Source organism: Leguminivora glycinivorella, chromosome 18 (genome assembly GCF_023078275.1).
Source record: "Leguminivora glycinivorella isolate SPB_JAAS2020 chromosome 18, LegGlyc_1.1, whole genome shotgun sequence".
In the NCBI taxonomy this organism is placed as follows: domain Eukaryota; kingdom Metazoa; phylum Arthropoda; class Insecta; order Lepidoptera; family Tortricidae; genus Leguminivora; species Leguminivora glycinivorella.
The window spans coordinates 15724937-15750231 of NC_062988.1; the positions used below are offsets into that span (position 1 = coordinate 15724937).

Genomic DNA, 25295 nt, shown 5'->3' on the forward strand with positions numbered 1-25295 from the left:
CGGAGGAGATACCGTTTGAGGTAGATGAAGGAAGCGAGGAACCCGTTTACCAGATGAGCCTTGACAAATATAAGCCGGTAAGGATACAAATAATTGTTAATAATAAGTTAATGACCTTTGAAATTGATACGGGTACGGCTATTACATGTATAAGTAAACAAACATATGACACTTTGTTTAAGGACGTACCTCTAGAGCCATGTAACATGTCCCTAAAATTTTATGATGGTACCGTAACGAAACCGTTATCAGGTTATATTGTAGGTAATGTACAGTATAAAAATATCAATAAGAAATTGAATTTATATGTCCACCAAAGAGGCACGACCAGTTTGTTGGGTCGTGAATGGTTGGCTGAATTAGACATTACAATACCTAAACTATTGTCAGGTGAAAATGTTGTCACGACGAATAATGTAAGATGTGAAGATAACATTTCTGATGTAATTTCCAGGCATAAGGAAATATTCGATGGGAGCTTGGGTGCGTTCACCGGCGGGCGGGCTCGGCTGCGCGTGCGACCGGACGCAGCCCCCGTGTTCTGCCGCGCGCGCCCCCTACCGTACGCGCTGAGGGACCGCGTCGACGCCGAGCTCGACGCCATGCTGCGCGCCGACGTCATCGAGCCGGTGGATCACTCAGACTGGGCCACGCCATTGGTAATCGTAAATAAGCCGGACGGGTCATTACGATTATGTGCGGATTACAAATCCACATTGAATCGCGTTTTGTTAGTTGATAAATTTCCGATTCCTAAAATTGAAGATTTATTTGCGCAGCTTAGCGGTAGTAGGTATTTTACAAAACTAGACTTATCACAGGCCTACAATCAAATTATATTAGAAGATGACGGTTCTAGAGATTTAACGGTAATAAACACGCACCGGGGATTGTTTAGGTATAAACGCTTAGTATATGGTCTTTCGTCTAGCCCGGGAATATTCCAAAGAATTATGAGTAACCTTTTGAATGATATTCCCAACGTGACTTTCTTTTTAGATGATATTTTGATAACCGGGGATACTTTGAACTCACATTTAGGTAGCCTCCAGCAGGTACTACAGAGATTGAGTAGCAACGGTTTGAAGATAAAAAAACAAAAGTGTTCGTTTCTAGTACAAGAGGTTAAATATTTGGGGTTTGTGATTGATAAAAACGGGGTTAAGGTAGACGAAGACAAAATTAGGCCGATTTTGAAAATGACGCGACCCAGGAATGTTTCAGAACTCAAGTCGTTTATTGGTATGGTAATTTTTTATGGCAAATTCATACAAAACTTGAGCCAAATTTTATCACCTTTATATGAATTATTAAAGAAAAATAGAAAATGGGCGTGGTCGGTCGAACAGGATAGGGCCTTTAGCATGATAAAAAAAGTATTGAGTGAGGCGCCGGTTTTAGGACATTACGACGCGAACCGAGAGTTGGTGGTCACCTGTGACGCGGGACCGCACGGGGTGGGGGCCGTGCTGGCCATGCGCGGCCGGCCCGACACCGTTATCGCCTATGCGTCGCGAGCGCTCACGCCGGCCGAGCGTAATTACAGTCAAATACACAAAGAGGCACTTGCTATTATATTTTCAGTAAAGAAATTTCACCAATTCTTATACGGTAGGCGGTTCACGTTAAAAACCGACCACAAACCTCTCGTGAGCATCTTTGGCCCGGGTCATGGTATACCTAGTATGACTGCGAGCCGTTTGCAGCGTTGGGCCTTGATATTATCAGCATACGACTTTGATATAGAATACGTAAAATCGGACGATAACACGGCGGACGCTCTTTCGCGATTAATCGCGGCACACAAGTTGTCGGGTCCTGTAGATGAGGACGGTCCCGAACAAACATATTTACATTTTGCTACCGAGGCGATGCTTTTGGATTATAAGACGATAAGTAAAGAGACTCGCAACGATGCATTATTAAGTCGAGTAGTTAGCTACATCCGAGACGGTTGGCCCCAAGAGATAGACATACGAGAACTTAAACCTTTTTTTAATCGTAAATCAGAGCTATATACCGAACTTGATTGCATCATGTGGGGTCATAGGGTGGTGGTGCCGACGGCATGTCGCGAGCGAGTTATGAGGGAGTTGCATGATTCGCATATGGGGATCGTAAAGACCAAAGCGCTGGCGCGTAGCTATGTGTGGTGGCCCGGCCTGGACGAGGCCGTAGAAGGCATGTGCCGCGCTTGTGCTGTGTGCGCCGCGGTGGCAGCGGCGCCCCCGCGCCACGAACCCTGCCCCTGGCCTTACCCAAGCCGTCCTTGGGCTAGGATTCATTTAGATTTCTTAGGACCGGTAGCTGGAGTCAAGTATCTGGTACTCATAGATGCGTATTCTAAATGGATAGAAATAGCAGAAATGTCAAGTACTACAGCTAAAATACTAATAAGAAAACTGAGAGAATATTTTGCTAGGTTTGGTTTGCCGAAACAGATAGTGAGTGATAATGGACCGCCATTTTCTAGTGATGAATTTAAAGTTTTTTGTTCAAATAATAAAATCGAACAGTTGTTTTCAGCACCTTATCATCCAGCCTCTAACGGGGCCGCTGAAAACGGGGTGAAATTGATCAAACGTGTAATAAAAAAAGCGATGATTCAGAATATGAATATAGATACTGCGTTGAGTAGGTTTCTATTAATGTATCGTAATACCCCTCATAATACTACAGGCGAGAGTCCCGCTAAGGTTCTTTTAGGTCGAGCAGTGCGTACGCGTTTAGACTGTCTCAAACCTGATCGCGAACAGAGGGTAATCGACCTTCAACGCCGCCAGCGAGAGGCTGCAGGAGGAACACATCGAGCCTTCGACGTAGGCGATTTAGTATGGTATAGACGGTACAATGCAGGGAATTCACAGGGGACGTGGGAAGCTGGACAGGTTTTGGAACGGTTAGGAGAAACCGATTATACAATAGTAGGTTCATGGGGTGAAAAAATACATCGACATATAAATCAGCTAAGAAAACGCGATTCACATGGGGAAACTGAGATACCTACATTGAGTAAGAGGGCAGGTTATCCACCGGTTCAGGCACCTTTGTTCGTCCCAAGCGAGGAGGTGTCGAGTTCGGGGTCGGCGGAGAGTGACAAAAACAGAGTAAACAATCCGCCAGGGGACGCGCGGGCAGAGCCGGAATCAAACCCGGAACCGGCGCCAGCGCCCGACCCAGACACCGCCGGTGAGCGCATGCGGCCCGATCGTTTGAGGCCCATTGTGAATCCCCCTAGACGTTTTGGTTTTGAGGACATCTTTTAGTTATAAGTATTTCTCAAGTTGCATCTATTACAGATTGTAGTGTTTCTTTATTATGATAGGTATGTAAGTCTAGTCCGTAATTAGTATTAAGCAGTTCAATAAATAAATAGGTGTCTAACATCTGTATACCTGGTTTAACTTTGTATAGTTATAAATACGTGGGGGTTAAAACAAGTTACAATTGCCTCTAGTATTTGTATCTGAATGTTTGTAATAATCTATATAATATATACGATAAACAGACTTAAAAGTTATGTAAAGATTTCCCTTGTGCCTACCTTACAACTATCAACAAGTGTATGTTTCCAGGTACGTGTGACGTAGGTACCTTCTTTCGTCTATAATTAACATGTAACTAAAAATACCTTAACCCATTGTTAACTTGTTTAGTTATAAGGAAAACTTATTAATGACCATAATTAATGCTTATTAATTATCTATATAATTATCATATAGATTTAGATACTTAAGAATTTTATTCTTTTAAGTTAGAAAATAAGGGTGGAGGTGTTAGGTATTGAACATGGGGTAGTTGCGAGATAATATAAATGTACTGGAGGGTGGTTTTAAGCTTAGGCTCGCCAGTCTGTGAATATACGTACTACTCACCACACGCCGTCTTTTATTTATCAAATATATTTTGGTACAGTGGCCTATTTCACAAGAGTGTCATCCGACAGTGACACTTTGCGCTTCATTGCCTGTTCAACAAGGATATAGTTCATGAAATAAAACTATGGAAACGGATTAAATCGCGTATAATGAAACGAAACGAAACGTCGGGATGTATTTTAAATTCATTATACGCGATTTAATCCGTTTCCATAGTTTTATTTCATGAGTAACTATCGCGGTAACCGAAGACAATATTAAGGATATAGTTATTGATGCGTTATGTTACTTATCAACCTAGAAATAGGCCCAAAATTGTCAGTGTCAAGTGTTAGTCTAGAGCCAATTTGGCCACAAGTCGTCTCCTTCACGATTTTCGTCGACATCTCTTCTAAATACCTAAAACAGGTATGGATATGTTCCTCGTTCTCTCCAGATTACGAATTGACTAAGGAGGGGGGACGGATCGAGAAAAAGGGGGGAAAGATGGCGACCGACCATCATAGATATTTATTCACATCTCGAGTCCTATGGCACCAATCTGTTCGTGCGAGGTGTCATTTGAAAGCTTATTAAACTTACTTTAATTGTTTTCAAATAACTATGCTCATAAAAGTAACCGTTTAGGAAATATTTGAAAATATGTGTTTTTTTATCGCGCATGAATTGCACAAGTACTAGTAAAAAATGCGTCTAACTCAATAAACAATAACTTTACCGCAATTGATGTTATTATAAAATTTTCGCGTCTATTCATGTTCTTTCTAAAAATATAAGTTTCATTGGTATATGATAATATATAACCATATAATTAAGAATTTTGTTTGGCAGGGGTTATCCTCCAGGTCGCATAAACGGGCGCTGACCGTAGTAAAGTATTCAATATTTTTGAGGTCTTATTTTACGGATCCATATGTGAGAGGTATCGTTTGAAAGATAATTAAACCTACTATAATTGTTTACATATAACTATAGTATTTAACGTAGCTGTTTACATAATATTTGAAAATATGTGTTTTTTATCGAGCATGAATCGCACAAGTACTGGTAAAAAATGCTTCTAAGTCAATAAACAATAACGTTACCGCAATTGATGTTATTATAAAATTTACGCGACTATTCATGAGCTTTCTAAAAATATAAGTTTTATTGGTAAGTGATAATATAACCATTAAATTACGAATTTTGTTTCGTAGTGGTCACTCCGCCGGTCGCATAAAAATGAGCGCTGACCGTAGTAAAGTATTCAATATTTTTAAGTTCTTATTTTACGGATCCATATGTAAGAGGTATCATTTGAAAGCAAATTAAACCTACTATAATTATTTTTGAATAACTATAGTTATAAAGGTAGGTTCACAAAATATTTGAAAACATGGGTTTTTTTTCGAGCACGAGTTGCACATATACAGATAAAAAATGCTTCTAACTTAATAAACCATAACTTTATCGCAATTAATGTTATTATAAAATTTACGCGAAATTTCATGCGCTTTCTAAAAATATAAGTTTTATTGGTGTATGATTATATATGACCAAGTAATTACGAATTTGGTTTAGCAGGTGTCACTGCGCCCTGTCACGATATTGGGTATTGACTGACGTCGCCAAATTTTCTACGTTACTCAGATCCTATTTTACTGATAAATTTGTGAGAGGTATCATTTGAAAGCATATTATGCGTACTATCTTTATTTCTAATATTTCAAGTCGAAACTGTAGAAGTTTACAAAATATTTGATTAGTAATATGTGTATTTTACTGTGCATGAATAGCATTGGCATTGATAAGACACGCTTCTAGCTCAATAAATTATAGTTTTCCGCAATTGAAATAATAACAAAATAAACGGAAAATGTATGACTTACACAAAAAATAAGTTTGGTTTGTATTGCATGAACAATTAATTTGAATTTGTTCAGCTCACCTACTGCGCACCATCATATAAATGGATGTCCACCGTCGTTGCCTTTTTTCATGATTTTTCAGATTGTATTTCACTAATCGTATATTCATAATAAATATAATCTATCACGTATCGAATTTACTTATATACTTAATTGATCAGTGAAATAAAATCTGTAAAATGATGAAGAAATTAAGGCAACGGCGGTGGACATCCGTTTATATGACGATTGACCGTGCGCAGTGGGTATGGTGGACAAATTAAGGTGGCTCGCTTAGGTTACCCGAAGCTCAGGCTGCGTTAGATGGCGTTAATCTGCAAATTACCAGTCTTATTTTTTTTGTGGAGTCGTACAGGCATTTATATACTTTCAATTATGTTTCGCGAACATTTAATATTAAAATTGACGTATTACAACAAACATTCAACTTCTCATTGTAACGTTAATCCCCTTAATGTAGATAAATTTACTATTTTACACTATTTTTAAGTACCACTCACACATACAAACAGTGTTTTTGTATTCCTTCTAGTCGATAATTTCACGCGGCGACAGCTTGTTTAAATAGCCTTGCGGTAAATACGTGCCATCGCATGATTTGCATGGAAGTATTGGGTTCGAATCCAGGACTTTTTCTCTTTTTTTTTTTTTAATACTACGTCGGTGGCAAACAAGCATACGGTCCGCCTGATGGAAAGCGGTCACCGTAACCTATGGACGCCTGCAACTCAAAGAGTGTCGCATGCGCGTTGCCGCCCCATTAGAAACTTGTACACTCCCCTTTGCTGCGTGTGCACAGCAAAAAGGAGTGTACAAGTTCAAAGGAGGGTTTGGGTTGCCGACGACTCAAAGGACAATAGACGGAACAAATTAGTTCCGTAAGTCCTCCCGTCGTCAGCACCCCACACCCTCGTTGAGCTCTGGCAGCCTTACTCACCGGCAGGAACACAACACTATGAGACACTATTTTTTGTTTTATTATTATACATAAATGTATATGTACTCGTACAGTAGTTACTGAGCGTTTTCCACAAAAAAGATTAAAAACCTATTCTCTTACATGCTAATAATTTTTGGGTTCGTCGAACTCAGAATTTCTAACATAATTATCCTAATCTGATATTTTTAAAAATTCCAAAAAAGTATAGATAAATTTTAGTTTCTAAACTACGATTCGAATGATTTTTTTTTCTAATTGTTTATTTTCGATGGAGCCCGGGTATTCAAATCGCTTTTGAAATCTTAAATTAGTAAATGAAAATGCAATAGTTAACTGAGTAACGTAATGCTTTAAAAACTCAAGTGGACTTTTTTATCTAAGGAGTAATTTCGATAAAATATTATATTTAGCGAGGGTATTAAAAGTTGTGTTTTATATCTCAACTTAATAAATAAAAAATCAAAATGACAATAAAAAAATCAATATGTTCTCTAAGATAAAATTGATACCTTCGGCTCTCCATTCTTGCTCGGTCAATAAAAAAATACGAAATTTATATCCAAAAAAATACAAAAAGTTTATAGAATCCTGGGAATCGAACGCACCTTCACGGCGTGACAGACGACTATTCACCAACGACGCCATTACATAACACGCTGTTACCGACGAAATTGAGCTATACATATATAATTATTTAAATTAAAATAATAATGTCAAATCCATACTAATATTACAAATGGGAAAGGATGTGTGTCTGTTTGTTTGTCCGTCTTTCACGGCAAAACCGGAGCGACGAATTGACGTGATTATTTAAGGGGATTTAGTTGAAGGGATGGAGAGTGACATAGGCTACTTTTTGTCTCTTTCTTACGCGAGCGAAGCCGCGGTCAAAAGCTAGTTCATTATAAATGGTAAAAGCTGGTTACTCTATAATCTGAAGTGGAAGAATTCGTTGTTTCACCAAAGATAATGTGTGTTTGTTTGTTTGTCCGTCTTTCACGGCCAAACGGAGCGACGGATTGACATGTTTTTTAAGTGGAGATAGTTGAAGGGATGGAGAGTGACATATGCTACTTTTGTCTCTTTCTAACGCAAGCGAAGCCGCGGGCAAAAGCTAGTACAGCACGGGTAGCATGGTCGCGCGATAGACGATAAAATATCAGGCCGTCCCTGTTGCACTATTAGTAAGTGCGATTATAGGGACGGCCAGATGTTTTATCATTTATCGCGCGACCATAATTGCCTGCCTGGACCAGATTTTATTGATGATAATTATTATTTGTCACCATTTAGTTAATATTGTCTTCAGTTACCGCGATAGTTACTCATGAAATAAAAACTATGAAAACGGATTAAATCGCGTATAATGAGTTTAAAATTCATCCCGATGTTTCAAACACTTTACAGCGTTCGTGGTCAACGGGTGACTGAGGAAAAATTACAATGTGCAAAAGCTACCCATATTCTTGTATATAACCATTTAGTTGTTGAAGAAAAACATTCACACAACAATAACATAGGTCAACCAGCTCAGTAAATGCAATACTTTACTGATACTATGCCCACACTATGACCTATGTATAATGTATTATACCAGTAGGCCTAGCACATGATGGCCGCGGGAGTATGTCGCCGCGAGATAGATGACACGTCTTCTTCTAACTGTATTAATGACAGAAGGACGGGCAGTCTATCTCGCGGCGACATACTCTCGCGGCCATCGTGTGCTAGGCCTACTGACGTGTAATATTTTATTTTATCAACAAAGGCATAATAAAGGATTGTATTGTATTTTTGTATGAAAATAAAAAATAGGAAAGCAATATAGTAATAGTCAAATATTCCATTAAAAAAATAAAAAATACTTAATAAATCCATAAAAGTTCAAATGATTAAAAAAAACTTCGGACTCGAACCCACGATCTTCTGCATCATAGTCGGTCGTTTGACCGAGACGCCATTTCGATTTACATTAGCAGTGTCGAAATACACGATATGTATCTTTGTTGACAAAATGCGTCATTATTTCTGAGTCTGCTTGAGTTAACTAAACCAATATCTTTAAATAATTACTTGTCAAGAGCCAAATGTCACTGATGACAATGTCAACTAAAAATGCGCGAAATATGACGGCTCTGTGTCTGTACACAAAATTTGGCACGCACATTTACGTAAAATTAATAAAAAATTCACATGGATTTGTCCATGATTTCTGTATGAAACAATGTATTTCATTCACTACCGCGACGACGGATAATGTATAGTAGATGTATGCGCATATTTTTATTTAGTTGTAGTGTGCGGTGACTAAATAAATGGTAGATGTTTTTTGTATGGAAAGCGAGCCACCTTAACATTAATTGTTTAAGCAAATCTAACAAAACTCATTTTTTGTAAAGGCCATACATTTTGCGGTTCATTTCGTTATTATATCAATTGCGGAAAAATATAATTTATTGAGCTAGAAGCATGTTTCACTCGTATCAGTGCGAATGCTATTCATATACAGTAAAAATACACATATTGTCAAATATTTTGTAAACTTCTACAATTACGACTAACATTATTAAAAAGTAACGATAGTACGCATAATATGCTTTCAAATGATACCTCTCACAAATTGATCGCTAAAATAGGATCTGAGAAATACATAAAATTAGGCGACGGTTAGCACCTATTTACGTCACGGGGGTGCAGTGACACCTGCTAAACCAAATTCGTAATTACTTGGTTGTATAATATCATACATCAATAAAACTTATATTTTTAGAAAGCATATGAAATTTCCTGTAAATCTTATCATAACATTATTTGCGGTAAAGTTATTGTTTATTGGTCATGCACCAAGATACAATCTTAAAAATTATGAAAACGGCAACGAAAATGGTCATCCATGTATATGACGGTGCGCAGTGAGTATGATGGATAAATTAACATTAATTCTTTATACAATACTGACAAAAATTATTATTTGAAAAGGTCATACATTTCACCGTTTATTTTGTTATTATATCAATTGCGGAAAAAATATAATTCATTGAGCTAGAAGCATGTTTTACTCACATCGGTTCCAATGCATATATTCAAATATTTTGTTAGCTACTACAGTTACAACTAAAATTATTGAGAACCAATGATAGTACGCATAATATGCTTTCAAAAGATTCCTGTTAAATAAAATAGGATCTGAAAAATATAGAAAATTTGGTGACGGTCAGCATCCATACGTGGCCGGGCGCTGTGGCCCCTACTTAACCATATTTGTAATTACTTGGTTATATAATATCATACACCAATAAAACTTATGTTATTAGAAAGCACACAAAATTCCGCGTAAATCTTATACTAACATCAATTCCGGAAAGTTGTTGTTTATTGATTAAGAAGCATTTTTTACCAGTAGGTACTTGTGCGACTCATGGTCTATAAAACACATATTTTCAAATATTTTCTAAACAGCTACCTTTATGATTATAGTTATTTATAAAAAAATATAGTAGGTTTAATTAGCTTTGAAACGATACCTCTCGCATATGGATCCGTAAAATAGGACCTCAAAAATATTGAATACTTTACTACGGTCAGCGCCCATATCTGCGACCGGGCAGAGTGACTCCTGCTAAACCAAATTCGTAATTACATGGTTATATATTATCATATACCAATGAAACATATATTTTTAGAAAGAGCATGAATAGACGCGAAAATTTTATAATAACATCAATTGCGGTAAAGTTATTGTTTATTGAGTTAGACGCATTTTTTCTAGTACTTGTGCAATTAATGCGCGATAAAAAAACACATATTTTCAAATATTTCGTAAACGGTTACTTTTATGAGTATAGTTATTTAAAAACAATTAAAGTAGGTTTAATAAGCTTTCAAACGACACCTTGCACGAACAGATTGGTGGCATAGGACTCGAGATGTGAATAAATATCTATGATGGTCGGCCGCCATCTTTCTCCCCCTTTTTCTCAACCCGTCCCCCCTCCTTAAACTAAAACAGGTCAATTCGTAATCTGGAGATAACGAGGAACACATCCATACCTGTTTTAGGTATTTAGAAGAGATGTCGACGACTTTTTGTAAAAGAGGTCGTTTGGTCCCTGACTATGTCAATGTCACTGTGATGATATAGCCCAATGAAGTTGTGTGGATGGTAAAGTCAAGATATGTCTCATATGACTCATAATTTATGTGATCTGTACTTATTTGTGTCTTTGTTTAAAAAAGGGGTTTATAACACCTTCCGGTCTAGCACAACTTGCGCTCTCGTGCGCGAGTCCATACTTGAAGTCGCGCTTGATGTATGGACTCGCGCGCGACAACACAAGTTGTGCTAAACCGCCTTGTACGGTCAATTTGGATCCTAGTGAGTGTTGAATACTGTGTCATTGACACCGCTTTATTTGCCATAATGCCCATAATTCATTTTTCAGTACAGATGGTGTTTTTTTTACGCACTAGTGCGAGAAGTGGTTCATTATATGCTAGGTCGAAACTTCGGAGGGCCATCTGTATCTGTACTGAAAAACGTCGTACGATAAGCGTGCGAAAAGGAAATTCGTAACTCGTGTCGATTTAAAACTCTCCCTTCGGTCGTGTTTTAATTTATCGCCACTAGTTTCGAACTTCCTTTTTTACGCACTTGTATCGTAAATGTACTATTTCAGTACAGATGGTGTTTTTTACGCACTAGTGCGAGAAGTGGTTCGTTATATGCTAGGTCGAAACTTCGGAGGGCCACCTGTACTGAAAAACGTCGTACGATACGAGTGCGAAAAGGAAATTCGTAACTCGTGTCGATTTAAAACACTCCCTTCGATCGTGTTTTCGTTTCGAACTTCCTTTTTTACGCACTTGTATCGTAATGTACTATTGTCGCTTCCTTTCGGTTGTGTTTTAATTTCTGTCCACTCGTTTCGAACTTCTTTTTCCGCACTTGTATCGTAATGTGCAATTAGATGCCTTTGTTCTGTGCAACGTCGCAATAACATGCACAAATGAATGCAACAGATGCGAACAGTTGCACTCCTATAAGGATCGGGTAAGTGATGTGGGTGGATTTGGATTGTCATGCTCTTATTTGTAACAATTTTATACGTTTGTGATTCTGCAGTTAATGCCCAGTCCAGTCAGATGCTAAAATGTAGCTGGAATGTTTATGTATGTAATGTACACAAGAGGAAAAGCTTCGTCACTTCATAAGCTTTTGTTTTGAGATTCAATTGGTATTTTTAACCCCCGACGCAAAAACGACGGGGTGTTATAAGTTTGACGTGTCTGTCTGGCTGTCTGTTTGTCTCTCTGTGGCATCGTAGCTCCCGAACGGATGAACCGATTTAGATTTAGTTTTTTTTGTCTGAAAGCTGAGTTAGTCGGGAGTGTTCTTAGATTTCTACCTGACTTATTAAATAGAAATTGGATTTAAAAATATCTTCTTTGGAAATATTTTTTTATATTTTATCTGATGCTTTATTTCGTGCATGGTATAAAATATTTTATTTTATCTATATACAGTCAAGTTCCCTAATATTGTCGCTAGACAGTGACCCTTCGCCGTTCATTGCCTGTTCAACAAGGAATTAACATTGACGATGAGTAACAATGTCACTTATCAACCCAGAAATAGGCACACGATTGTCAGTGTTAAGCAAATGCCCACAGATTGTTAGCGACCAAGTCTTTCCGATATAATATACGAGAAATCCTAACAGACGGTCTTGCTTTAACAAACTGTCACACACACCACACCATACGACAGAAAATATTACATACTTACAGCAGAAAACACAGAACTTAATTTAGATAGAAGAAACAAATTCATATATTTGTATAGGGGCCGAGCGTGTCAAATTTTGTACTGAAGTTGATTCTTGCCTGTAATTTTAAATATGTCTCAGGCTCTTGATTGTTCATAATTTTTGTGTTGTTGCAATTGAATATCACGTAACGAGGCATTTTTTATGTTTTGGTTGACTTCAACTTACAAAAATTAACGCCCGAAAGCTGCAAGCTGCGAGTAAAGACGGACAACTCAGTGGATTTCACTGAGTTCATTTGACACGCTAAGTAGATACGTTTGCTTGATCTATGGTATATATGACATCTGTGGCAGAAAATATTTCATACCTCATACGATGTAAAGTTTTTCCTTCGTATTTTTTCGGAAACGTTCGTATTTGTCTTGGTAGTTCAGACAATGTCATTACTACTTACAAAACTGTACTGAGACTGACTGAAAAAGCATACTTAACACGTTTCCGTAAAAATACGAAGGACACACTTTTCGCACACCATCTGTAGATTATCTATGAGATACTTATGACATATTTTCTGCTCCGCAGCCTGTTAAAAGTATCCATTAATATAACGTCCATTCCAAGACCAACTCAAATGTCCTTCTTTCAATTGACTGGCGCCTACACAAAGAAATTTAATACCCAAAACGTATCTATATAAAGTCGTCATCAGGGTGCGTAGCCGAATGGCACAAACGCTCACGAGACGCTCACGAAACGAAACGCCCGTAGATATATATCTCTATCGCTCTTGCGTATTGGCGCGACAGAGCCAGACTACCTTTCGCGGCGTTTCGAATATCTGAGCGGCCGGGGCGCGCCAAAATGTCTGAACTCGCCTTACCGCCTTGACAATAGAAGCGTGGTCAGTTATTTGTGATCTCCTTGATCGCTCCGATATATCAGATCACGACTGTAGTACTACAAGCGAAATTGTACCACAAAATTCTTACACAAGAGTTGGAATTGTAGCGACAAAATAATATTCAAAACATCTCGTTGCCAGATGTCAAGTTACGGAAGAAAAAGACAATTTGTGTGTAATCGAGTAACTGTAACGGTGTTGCATTACATCAAATTAACATTTCTGAATTTAATTAAGACTGGGGAATACGAGTTCATTTGACACGCTAAGTAGAAATCTATGGTAAAAGCATCAAATTAACATTTCTGAATTTAATTAAGACTGGGGAATACGAGAAAATAAAAGCATTTAAACAGAACCCCGAATTTAATACTTAATACTAATTCTGTACTGACATCGTTAGATAATTTAGATTTGTAGAATACTAACAATATATTTAAATTATTTATTATTATGTAATTGCGTTCTAATAACAATGATATCAGTTGGTCCTTTAAATAAATGAAATTGAAAGGGAATCGAGTAAAACTTGTAGATTTCGGTTTAAAAAAGTGTATCGATATAAGGAGGTTTATGTTTGTCTTGTCTTAATGTTTCGAGTTCCAGGAGAAGATATATAAATTTTCTGAGAAAAACATGTTAGAGAGGTAAATTATAGAAACGAAAAAAGTAAGTACGACAGACTAAGTAAGTAATAAGGATGGATTAAGTACTAAAAACTAACTATTCTGGCTTAGTGATCAAAAGTGAATCTTGGCCTCCGAAAACGGGACGAGACGGTGAGAGCACGCCACCTGTCCCGATCCGCTACAGTCTTCTAGGTACCAGTCAATGACGTGATGCTGACGCAGATCCGCCGCCAGCGCCACACTGTCCCAGGAGGATGGGCATTTTGGGCCACGAGCGAACAGAGATGACAGCTATATTACAATCACTCTTTGACTTAGTTATGGTACAAATAAATAGTACTATAAAATCTGCTTGAAAAAGTGAAGTTTCTTGACGTTTTCTAAATAGATACTAAATGAGTTGAGTTTTTGGTTATCATTTAATCTAATGATTCTTCCTCTGAACTTGTTTCTAGACCAGGGAATATATTGTCATGCTTAGTAGACGGAGTGCAAATGTTTTGGTGAAAATTGGCATATCCCAAAAACCAGATGAGGGTCATAATATGGGCACAGAAGAAATCTCCCTAGGTATAACTGTTTTCTCTCTAAAGGACCGATTTTTCTATAAGTAGTATAGCTCTGGCATATCCTTGTTTGCCACGAAGAATCCTAATCATGTACATAACTTTCATTTGTGATTGCTCATGGCCCAAATATCCATATAAAATGCGCATGGTCCTTTGGGCGGACCCATAGGACAGCCACCAGTCGGACGACCAAAGAACGCTCTCTTGTCACTTTTGTCAGCCCGGTCGTCTCCCACTTGAAGTGACCGATCCAGCGAAAACTGTGGGCTTCAGTTTGCCAATGATATTGGGTTCGGCCAATACTCCTCGATCAATTAATAAGGTATATAAATATCAATCAGAAATATACTTTGGTCTACAATCGTTAACTTGGTTCTAGGTCAATAGGTTAAGATACTCAATTCGTATCAGTTTAAGTGCAGTACAAATACACTTGAGTACCTCTTAATCGTACGACCCATAACTGAATTACATCGGGATGAGTCAATCGGGAGTGACTCAAAGCGTAGCGGACCAAAGTTAGTTGACCCCTATCCTACGAATATAAAGGGACATCGAGTAGCGAGCTGCAAATGCCGCATTCGATCCGGCTAATCGTAGAACCGGCGCATTTCAAAATAGCTCAATTTTTTGATAACGACTAGCCATCATGTAATACGGCGGATTGTTCAATTTGACTGTAACATAATTATATATATATTTTACCCATGGCTTAGGTAAGCGCTGGTAGCCTAGCGGTAAGTACGGCGACGTTCGTTCCGGAGGTCGCGGGTTCGAACCGCGACTCACAACAAACAGCTTTTCGGAATTTATGTGCGAAATGTCATTTGATATTTTCCAGTCGCTTTTCGGTGAAGGTAAACATCGTGAGGAAACCGGACTAATTCCAATAAGGTCTAGTTTACCCTTCGGGTTGGAAGGTCAGATGGCAGTCGCTTTCGTAAAAACTAGTGCCTACGCCAAATCTTGGGATTAGCTGTCAAAGCGGACCCCCGGCTCCCATGAGCCGTGGCAAATGCCGGGATAACGCAAGGAGAATGGATGGCTTTCATTTATGAGTACGAGTATGTAGAATTGTAGACTACGTGTGAGATATCAGTATCACTAACTGGGTAGTGAAAGAACTGTGAACTGTTAGAAATTGGCTTGAGATATCAAGTCGTGTGCAATAAAACACAAGGGAACCGAACGTAAGAGTTATTATAGATTTATTTGGCCTTTACTCTTAAATACGCGGATCATTGTCAAGGGGTCCGCTGGGGCTGGCGAGGGCCTCTTATAGATTAGCTGTAATAAACGATGTTTACCCACGATGTAGAGGGGCTCGTACTAAATACGGATATGTATACCGTACCTACTGTGTGAAATTATTTTAGATACTAATAGAATCCACTGGCACTGAAACTTAGTAGTTCATGTGCTCTGACTACACCTTTATGGGAATACAGGCGTGACTGATTATATGTATGTATGTATAGAATAGTACATTACGATACAAGTGCAGAAAAGAGGAAGACGACCGAAGGGAGTGTTTTGCATCGACACGAATAACGAATTTCCTTTTCGCACGTGTATCGTACGACGTTTTTCAGTACAGATGGCCCTTCGAAGTTTCGACCTGACATATAATGAACCACTTCTCACACTAGTGCGTAAAAACACACCATCTGTACTGAACTACTGAAATTACGTTACAAGTGCGGAAAAGAGTCAAGCCAAGGATACACTAGGGGACAAATGTCCCACGACACGTGTCGCCAGCGACGTCGGGTGAAGTAGCGCGACGTTGTCAGACTTCGCTCGACATGTCTGGCGACATCGCGCGACACGTGTCGCCAGTGACATCGGGTGATGTAACGCGACGTTGCCGGACTTCGCTCGATATGTCTGGCAACATCGCGCGACACGTGTGGGCAGTGACATCGGGTGTCGCGCGATGTCGCCAGATATGTCAGGCGAAGTCTCGCGAAGTCGTACGACTTCGTTAGACATCGCTGAGGATATAAGTCGCGCGATGTCGCCAGATATGTCAGGCGAAATCGGCCGGCTTCGCTTGACATGTCGCCGACACATGTCGTGGGACATTTGTCCCCTAGTGTATCCTTGGCTTCAACTACAAAGAGATGCTTTTTCACCTTATTACATTGTAATAAGGTGAAAAAATAGATACATCTCTTTGTAGTCGACTGTACAGTCACGGACTTTAATTGTTGATCCACTTCTAGCTCGTTTTACACTGGACATGTCTTAGCTTAACTATGATATGTCCAGTATAAAATGAGCTAGAAGTGGATCAACAATTTAAGTCCGTGACCGTACGTTGCCGTTTGAAGTTTCGACATAACAAGTATTGTACTATTACTTTGTGAACTATTTCGTGCGAATAAAACGCATCATGTGTACAGTAAAATTTTGAAAAACACCGCTATCATAACATACGCATATCACCAAACACCGGTTTCGCAGGGGCAAAAATGTACCAGTGCTAGTGATTCATTAAATATCGACTTAGTTTATCGACATCCATAAAAATAAATTTTTAACCATCATTATCATAACTAAACTAATGGCTAAGTTTGAATACGTTTAATTATGTGCAAACCTCTTTCATTTATACTTATCGCAACTATAAACAACCGATATCTGACATTGACTGTGTCGAGTCACTTTTGACAACCATTGAATCATTGAATAATTCATCTAGTACCTACAACAATATTATTTTGCATTCCGATCAATTAAATCTACCTTTTTGTTTCTTAAGGCGGCTAAAAATGCCACGCAAGAAAAAAGATCATTCATCTTCCTGGAAACCTGACCATTCAGATATAGATGATAAAGGTACGACTTACTTTTGCAAGAAATGTAAAATTCATATGTCACGAAAATGTGGAAAATGTGAATTTTTTTTTTATTGTATATTATGAAAATTATATTAAATATTAAAGAAAGTTAATTCCTCAAAAAGTTTATTTTTGTGTATGTAGTTTTCTTCTTCATTCAAATTCTTGAAATTACACAACGGTTGTACGACATTTTTATCGATATCAAATAATACAATTAGTTTAATGTGTCCTCGCACTATTAAACGTCAGTACAGATTTGCCCCCGCGAAACCGGTGTATGCATATCACACATAGAATAATGAAAAGGAAAGGACAAGCACGGTACAAAACTTTTTTCTTGTTAAGCTGGCACACACACAGTACAGCTATTCACAGTCTTAAAATTCATAATCTGAAAAAAAGAGTTGTATACGATCTGTCCAATCAATCTGAAAATTCTGTCAGTTTGAACTGACAAATTGTATACCTACAACTCTTTTTTTTTTCAGATTATGAATTTTAAGACTGTCTGTGGCGAGCCTTAATATCATTATATGTCGCGCCATTTTAGGATATGATCAAATAAACGTTTGTGAAAACCGCAGTTGTGGTGAGGGTGACGTCAATTTAATATATATCACATATCTAATCAAAATAGGTATTTAACACTTTCCAGCTGAATAATAATCACATTCAGATTATTATAATGAGTTGAAGCGCTATCGTAATATGTAATATAATATATCAATTATATCGTTTAGGTACTCCTGGGTTAATAATTACTGTATTATGTACCTACGTGTGTTTTAATTAGTTTGTTTATACACACCTCTTATTATGTATGTGATGTGTTTGTCTGTGTGTTACTTCTACATGCGTCCGCTAAACCTATTTCGATGTTTGGTATAGAGATACGTGGTTTTCTATCACAGAAGAGTCCTCATTTGCAATAAGGTTATTTTTTATCAGATTTTCCGATAAACATGACCTTATAGCAATTAAAGCATTATGGATACATTAATGCCGGAAATCCACATAAAATAAAATACACATTATCCTCCTTTGTATTTGTACAGTCCAATAATATCTCAAAGTATGAAAACCAGTCATTTTGTTTATTATGCCTTTGTACTAACACTAAAATATATTGCCCGTAAAAAACACCTAAATTGTAAAGATCTGGAACATAACACAGATTTAAAATACAAAATTCGCATATAACCTGAACCTTATTTCATAGAAAGCAGGCTTCAAAGTAGTTTACGTACTTGAAATAGCACATTTGGAAAGTAGGGCGCTAGTTCGGAACAAAAAGGGCGAAGTCTCCGTGAGATTCATGATATCCTGGTACATTTCATTTTAAAACAGTGTGAAGTAAACATTAAAGATGCCCCAAACAGTTTCGGCCGAATACCGGATATTCGGCCCCCATTTCGGCCGATTCGGCATAGCATGTTAAAATATTAAGGCACATTATGATATTAATTGTTCGCCAACAAAGCAAAGTTCTAAGAATTAACTTTTGTTGCTCATAACTAGAGAAACCTCCGTGAAGTTGACCGCCCCATATCGAGTGCCCGCAAATTACATATCTCATATCGTTAGTTCATCGTTAGAGAATCGTTAGGATAGTTAATATGAAATTTTTAAATTGGAATCGAAAGATAATCTAAATAGTTTACGAACATAAATCTAAAATTATTATTTAGCAATTAACAAATTCTAAGAAGTATGTCTTCGTATTTAACAAGTCGTGAAATGTATGACCCCATACATTTCAGGACTCTTCTCTTTCGGAACAGACTCTTTGCACCAACGAAAATGGAGGGTTTTATAGGGAATTTGACAGATGACAGCCCACTAACCCTGAGTTAAGTGATTGGTGCAAGTGGGCCTTAAGTAGGTATTGTGATTTCTGGCTGATTACAGCAGCTTTTAGATTGCATTTTTCCTTTTTAGGCACCTGCTCCTTTTTCGGGATCTGTTACAATTACATCTGTAACAGATCCGATTTCGCTTTTGTACTGTTCTTTAAAACTGCATCATTCGACCAATTATTCGACTAACTTGCCGAATGCCGAATAATTTCCAAATATTCGTACCATCTCTAAAACACTAGTGCGGGTAGTAAAAGTGTTTTAGCGCTAGTAATGGAGATTTGCACCTTCCTGAGTGCATGCAGATTGCAGAATGTCTAGCGAGCACTTTCTATTAGGTCAATAGGCCTTAGGTCAGCCGTGACGAGCCTTTACGGGGAAACTTATCTTCAAATAAGTCTAAGATTTTAAAGCAATACACTGAGAGAAAAAAAAACCAGTTTTCATGTTCGTTCAACAAGTTTTTTGGTTAAAATAGCGCCTACGTGCTCTTTGGTTTAAACAACAAGACAGATTTTGTTATCATTCTACAAGTTACATATTTGAATCAACAAGTCGATTTTATAAAACCAACATGACATAAATATTGTTTTAAACATATGTTATAGCTGATTCAATCAAATATCTTGTATATGTTTGGCTGATTCAATGAAATATCTTTTAACAAGTTTGTATCTTGTTGTTCGTACAAATTCGACTTGTATCATAAATATGGTGATTTATTCCGTTTACTAAAATACTTTTGTTTCAAACATCAGATGAACCCGCAAAAAGTCGAACTTGTTAAATTCACAATACAAATTTCTCTCAGTATACATATTAAATTTCGTATGGGTGTAAAATCTGGATTGGTTTTAAACTAGTCATATTACTAATTAGTATCATAACTGTCAAAAGTAATAAATGTCTACTTAGTGCTAACAATATATACCTAACTATATCGAGCTTAAGTTTTCCTCTTGATACGGCAGTGTAATAAAACCTGATTTGAGTTCGTCCAGCATCTATACCAATGGGTATAGGTATCAACCTCGATGGACTTTTTAATGATATAAGGAACAAAAAAGTAGGTACAGTATTATTAATAGGAGGAAAAAACTGTCTCGAAATTTCAATATATTCTTTGGTCTTTCCGTCCAGTTAACGTGATATCGAAATTATAAAAAAATATTAAAGGAATAAAGATAAAAAAACAATGGAACACTTTTTTTCTCTTACAAGGATAGAAAGACTGGTAAGTCTTAAATAAATTCCGAATAGTATTTTTTAATATATGTTCGCCTTTGTACCACCTTCTTCTATATGTAGTAAGGTACAGCGGGGCAAATCTCGAGCGGGGGCAATTGTAACTGATCCATTTTTTCCATTATTTTATTACACTATGATGTTGAGTTCTACATGTAACCACTGAACACGCCTACCATATATAACTGCTCTTTATATAAATTGCTCGTTTAAAAGTAGAAGATAAGATAAAAACATGGAAAAATGGACCAGTTACATGTACCTTATCTACTGTTTGCTAATTTTGGTAGTACAATGAAGTGTATACTTACTTACCTACTTACTTACCTATTTGTGTTGCGAGTAATCGCCGTTCACATTCGAACATTCGCTTTACTTATAGCCGAACGACCAAACTATCGAAACTGTGAAGTTATACTTTTAGCTATAATCGCTGGTTGATCATAGATAGCAGTGGCATCAGTGCCAGGGTCACCTTAGTGAGAATCCCTATATTGGGGATACCCGAGATCTTCCTTCGTCTAGACTTGAAAGATTTTAAAGGTTTCATTTATTTCAAAGCAACGTTCGCAGACGTTTTTTGATATCAAATTAAAACGTGTCGTTACTAGAAATTTCCAATACAACTAGAAAACTCTGGTAGCCCTTTAAGACGATACGGTAGGGGTCAATTCTCCATACAAACGCTCTCGACTATTTCCTCCCTGGTTTTTGAAGATAGAGCAATGATTTTTTCAACACAGATTGTTATTATTTTTATCTGTATCGGACCGTTTTGATTTTTTTGATATTCTGCTTTTTAAAGACTCTAAGTAGAGCCAATCAAAAATTTCCAAAAACGGCCTTTTTCATTGTGGCGCAAAAAAAAGGTGTGACACTCAAGATTGGTAACAATTAACCAAAAAAACTAAACAGTCCGACATAGATTATTTCATTGTTATTCAGATTCTCAATTTTCGTTCCGATTGATTAAGTTTTGAAGGAGGAAAGAGTCGAGAGCGGAACCTCGATTTTAAAGATTTTTTTGAAATATCTTTTGACTGAGTTGGACAATATTTTTTCGATAAATCTAGTTAATAACACTTGTATATTTAACTAAAATCCCCAAGTTGAGAGGGGGGCTCCTTCCCATTTTAGCATTTTCGCTACCGTATCCTCTTAAGAAGTTTTACGGTAGATGTCGGTAAGGTGCTTCCCAGTAAAGGGCCCATATAATATTTATTGTCTTTAGGTGACCAAGAATAATGGCAGATGGAGCACTGGGCTAGAGATCGGCCCAGGGTACGTGCCGAATGGCACAAACGCTCACGAAACGAAACGCTCGTAAATATCTATCTCTATCGCTCTTGCGTATTGGCGCGGCAGAACCAGACTACCTTTCGCGGCGTTTCGTTTTCGTTTCGCGTCGCAGAAATGCCATTCGGCTACGGCACCAGATCTGCTCGAGTCTACTCAAGTGTTGAAAGACGTTCAAGGCTGTACTGACTGACTAGTGCTATCCCCTTCGCTCTTGTGTATTCCCTGTTGTACTGACCTTGAGACATTTGAGACCGAAGGTGTGCTGACACGGCAGCACCCTGGACGAGGTGTCGAGCCGCCCCAGGCACACGGACAACTCCAAAAGGTCGTTAATAAGACCCTCATCCATGCCACAATCTACCTAGAGGAGATGCTGAGGAAGACCAGAAAATTTCCCGAGTCTACTCAAGTGTTGAAAGACGTTCAAGGCTGTACTGACTGACTAGTGCTATCCCCTTCGCTCTTGTGTATTCCCTGTTGTACTGACCTTGAGACATTTGAGACAGAAGGTGTGCTGGCACGGCAGCACCCTGGACGAGGTGTCGAGCCGCTCCAGGCACACGGACAACTCCAAAAGGTCGTTAATAAGACCCTCATCCATGCCGCAATCTATTACCTAGAGGAGATGCTGAGGAAGACCAGAGAATTTCCCGAGTCTACTCGAGTGTTGAAAGACGTTCAAGGCTGACAACTAGTGACAACTGACTGACTAGTGCTATCACCTTCGCTCTTGTGTATTCCCTGTTGTACTGACCTTGAGACATTTGAGACAGAAGGTGTGCTGGCACGGCAGCACCCTGGACGAGGTGTCGAGCCGCTCCAGACACACGGAGCACTCGAGGAGGTCGTTCAGCAGACCCTCATCCATGCCGCAAGCAACCTGAAGAATAAATGCATATTAAATATTTGCGAATGCTAAATACTAGAGTCACGCGCGATGCAAGGTAGGCTCATCATCATCCTCCTTGCGTTATCCCGGCATTTGCCACGGCTCATGGGAGCCTGGGGTCCGCTTTGACAACTAATCCCAAGATTTGGCGTAGGCACTAGTCTTTACGAAAGCGACTGCCATCTGACCTTCCAACCCAAAGGGTAACTAGGCCTTATTGGAATTACGGTTTCCTCACGATGTTTTCCTTAACCGAAAATCGACTGGCAAATATCAAATGACATTTCGCACATAAGTTCAGAAAAACTCATTGGTACGAGCCGGGTTCGAACCCGCGACCTCCGGATCGAAAGCGCACGCTCTTACCGCTAATAGGCCACCAGCGCTTCAGAATGCGAGGTAGGCTAGACCCCTGAAAATACTTTTCAATTTATTATTAGGTATTAGGGCCAAACAGATTTCATACAAAAACAGGATTACAATATTTACAGCTAGCTTTTGCCAGCGGCTTGCGTTAAATTCGAAAATTGCGGAATTCACCATCCAAACTTCCACCCCCCCATTTCCCTAAAGAAAGAGACAAAAGCTATGTCACTCTCCATCCCTTCACGTATCTCCAGATCTCCACTTAAAAAATCACGTCAATTCGTCGCTTCGTTTTGCCATGAAAGACGGACAAACAAACAGACACACATACTTTCCATACTCGCGGCGACATACTCCCGCGGCCATCATGTGCTAGGCCTACTGACACCTACGATTTATCTGCGTACATTAGACCGACCTCGTACGACTGAGCTAAGCGGAATCGATGCGCGCGCGGCGAAATTAACGACCATATTTTATGTTTACTAACGCGAAAGAAAAACTCATGAAAACTCGAAAATTCGCGTTTTCCGGGATCTAAGGCTACGCTAGATCGATTTTTCACCCCCGAAAACCCCCACATAACAAATTTCAGCGAAATCGTTAGAGCGGTTTCCGAGATCTTCGGTATATATAAATAAATAAATATACAAGAATTGCTCGTTTAAAAGTATAAGATAATAAACACAAATGTTTACATTTTTGAAGCCATCCTGTCCTGTCCCTTGTTTCTTTATTTCATAGCCAAGCGATTACACATCTTATTTCATAGACACCTTAGTTGACGCTTGACTTTAAAAAAGAGAGGAAGTTAAAATTAGCCGCCCTTTACAAACAGTCTGCGGATTGCTCCAAACAAAGAACTTAATTATCGAGTTGTTTAAGAAAAATGTCAAAGGTAATTAAGTAATGTTTCAAAGTAGCTATGTGAATAACGATGGGTGGGATTTCAAGCAAAATAGTACTGTCAATGAAGTTTTTATTTTTTCATCACACTCGCACAGAAAAATTGTTCTCCCTATCAAATTTATAATACCGTATTTACCGATTTTTTTTATTTTTTTACTATTTTTTATATTGCAAGTGTGATCAAACATAATGTGTAACTCGGGGCGTAATAATATTGCAAACTCGAGTCTTTAAATCGCTTTCGCTCGCAAGCTGTCCCGATTTAACTTACTCTCGTGTGCAATATTTGACTTCCGCCCCACGTTGCAGAATGTACTATTGAATAATATGAAGGTAAATAAGTAATTCCTACTTAATCGTGTATCATTCATTTAAAACGTTTCGAAAAAAAACTGAGAAAAAAAATGAAAGATTGAATTAAAGTACACGTAACAGTACACCTTAGTAGTTGAGCAAAATTTCATAAAAAAAAGAAATTAATTCTCGTCATCCTCGTGTTATTTAAACGAATAGCTTTTTCTGACATAAATTTACGATTCTGTAGACAGATTGTTGTGGTGTTTCCTAAATAACATCCTGTTTGTGAATTTAACGTTAATTTCGTTGAAACTGTTTATTGCTTGCTTTTTGATGAAATGTTTAAATAATAAATATTATAGGACATTCTTACACAGATTGACTGAGCCCCACGGTAAGCTCAAGAAGGCTTGTGTTGTGGGTACTCAGACAACGATAAATATAATATATATATAAATACTTATTTATATACATAGAAAACATCCATGACTCAGGAACAAATATCTGTGCTCATCACACAAATAAATGCCCTTACTGGGATTCGAACCCGGGACCACGGCGCAGCAGGCAGGGTCACTACCGACTGCGCCAGACCGGTCGTCAATGTTTCCACATGTGTTAAAGTAAGGTAGGTATATTAACTATGTATGCTCCATTACAAATACGATGGCCCGATAGCACTTGATACGGTAACTAAGATTAGTGAAACCAAAAGATGCCAGGTCAGGCTCTTTTTAACCCCCGACGCAAACACGATGTCTGTGGCATCGTAGCTCCCGAGCGGATGAAATGAACCGACTTTGATTTAGTTTTTTTTTAAAGCTGAATTAGTCGGGAGTGTTCTTAGCCATGTTTCATGAAAATCGGTCCACTGTATCAAAATTTTTTCAAAATTTTAATTTTGTGGTTAGGTTATTCGGCATGGTATTTTACAAGCACTTTCGCTTTGTTTTCGCATTTCTTGTATGCAATTTGCACCGACGCGTGCCCCTTCAA

The 25295-nt window shown here is 38.2% G+C and overlaps 1 protein-coding gene across 1 annotated transcript in view; it reads right to left on the minus strand.

Annotated features, from left to right (window-relative positions):
- The window catches only part of LOC125235705 (E3 ubiquitin-protein ligase SH3RF1-like), a 94868-nt gene that overhangs the window by 63830 nt on the left and 5743 nt on the right, over positions 1 to 25295 (minus strand). The window contains 1 exon segment of the mRNA XM_048142270.1: positions 22593 to 22718. Coding sequence (XP_047998227.1) covers positions 22593 to 22718 — 126 coding nt within the window.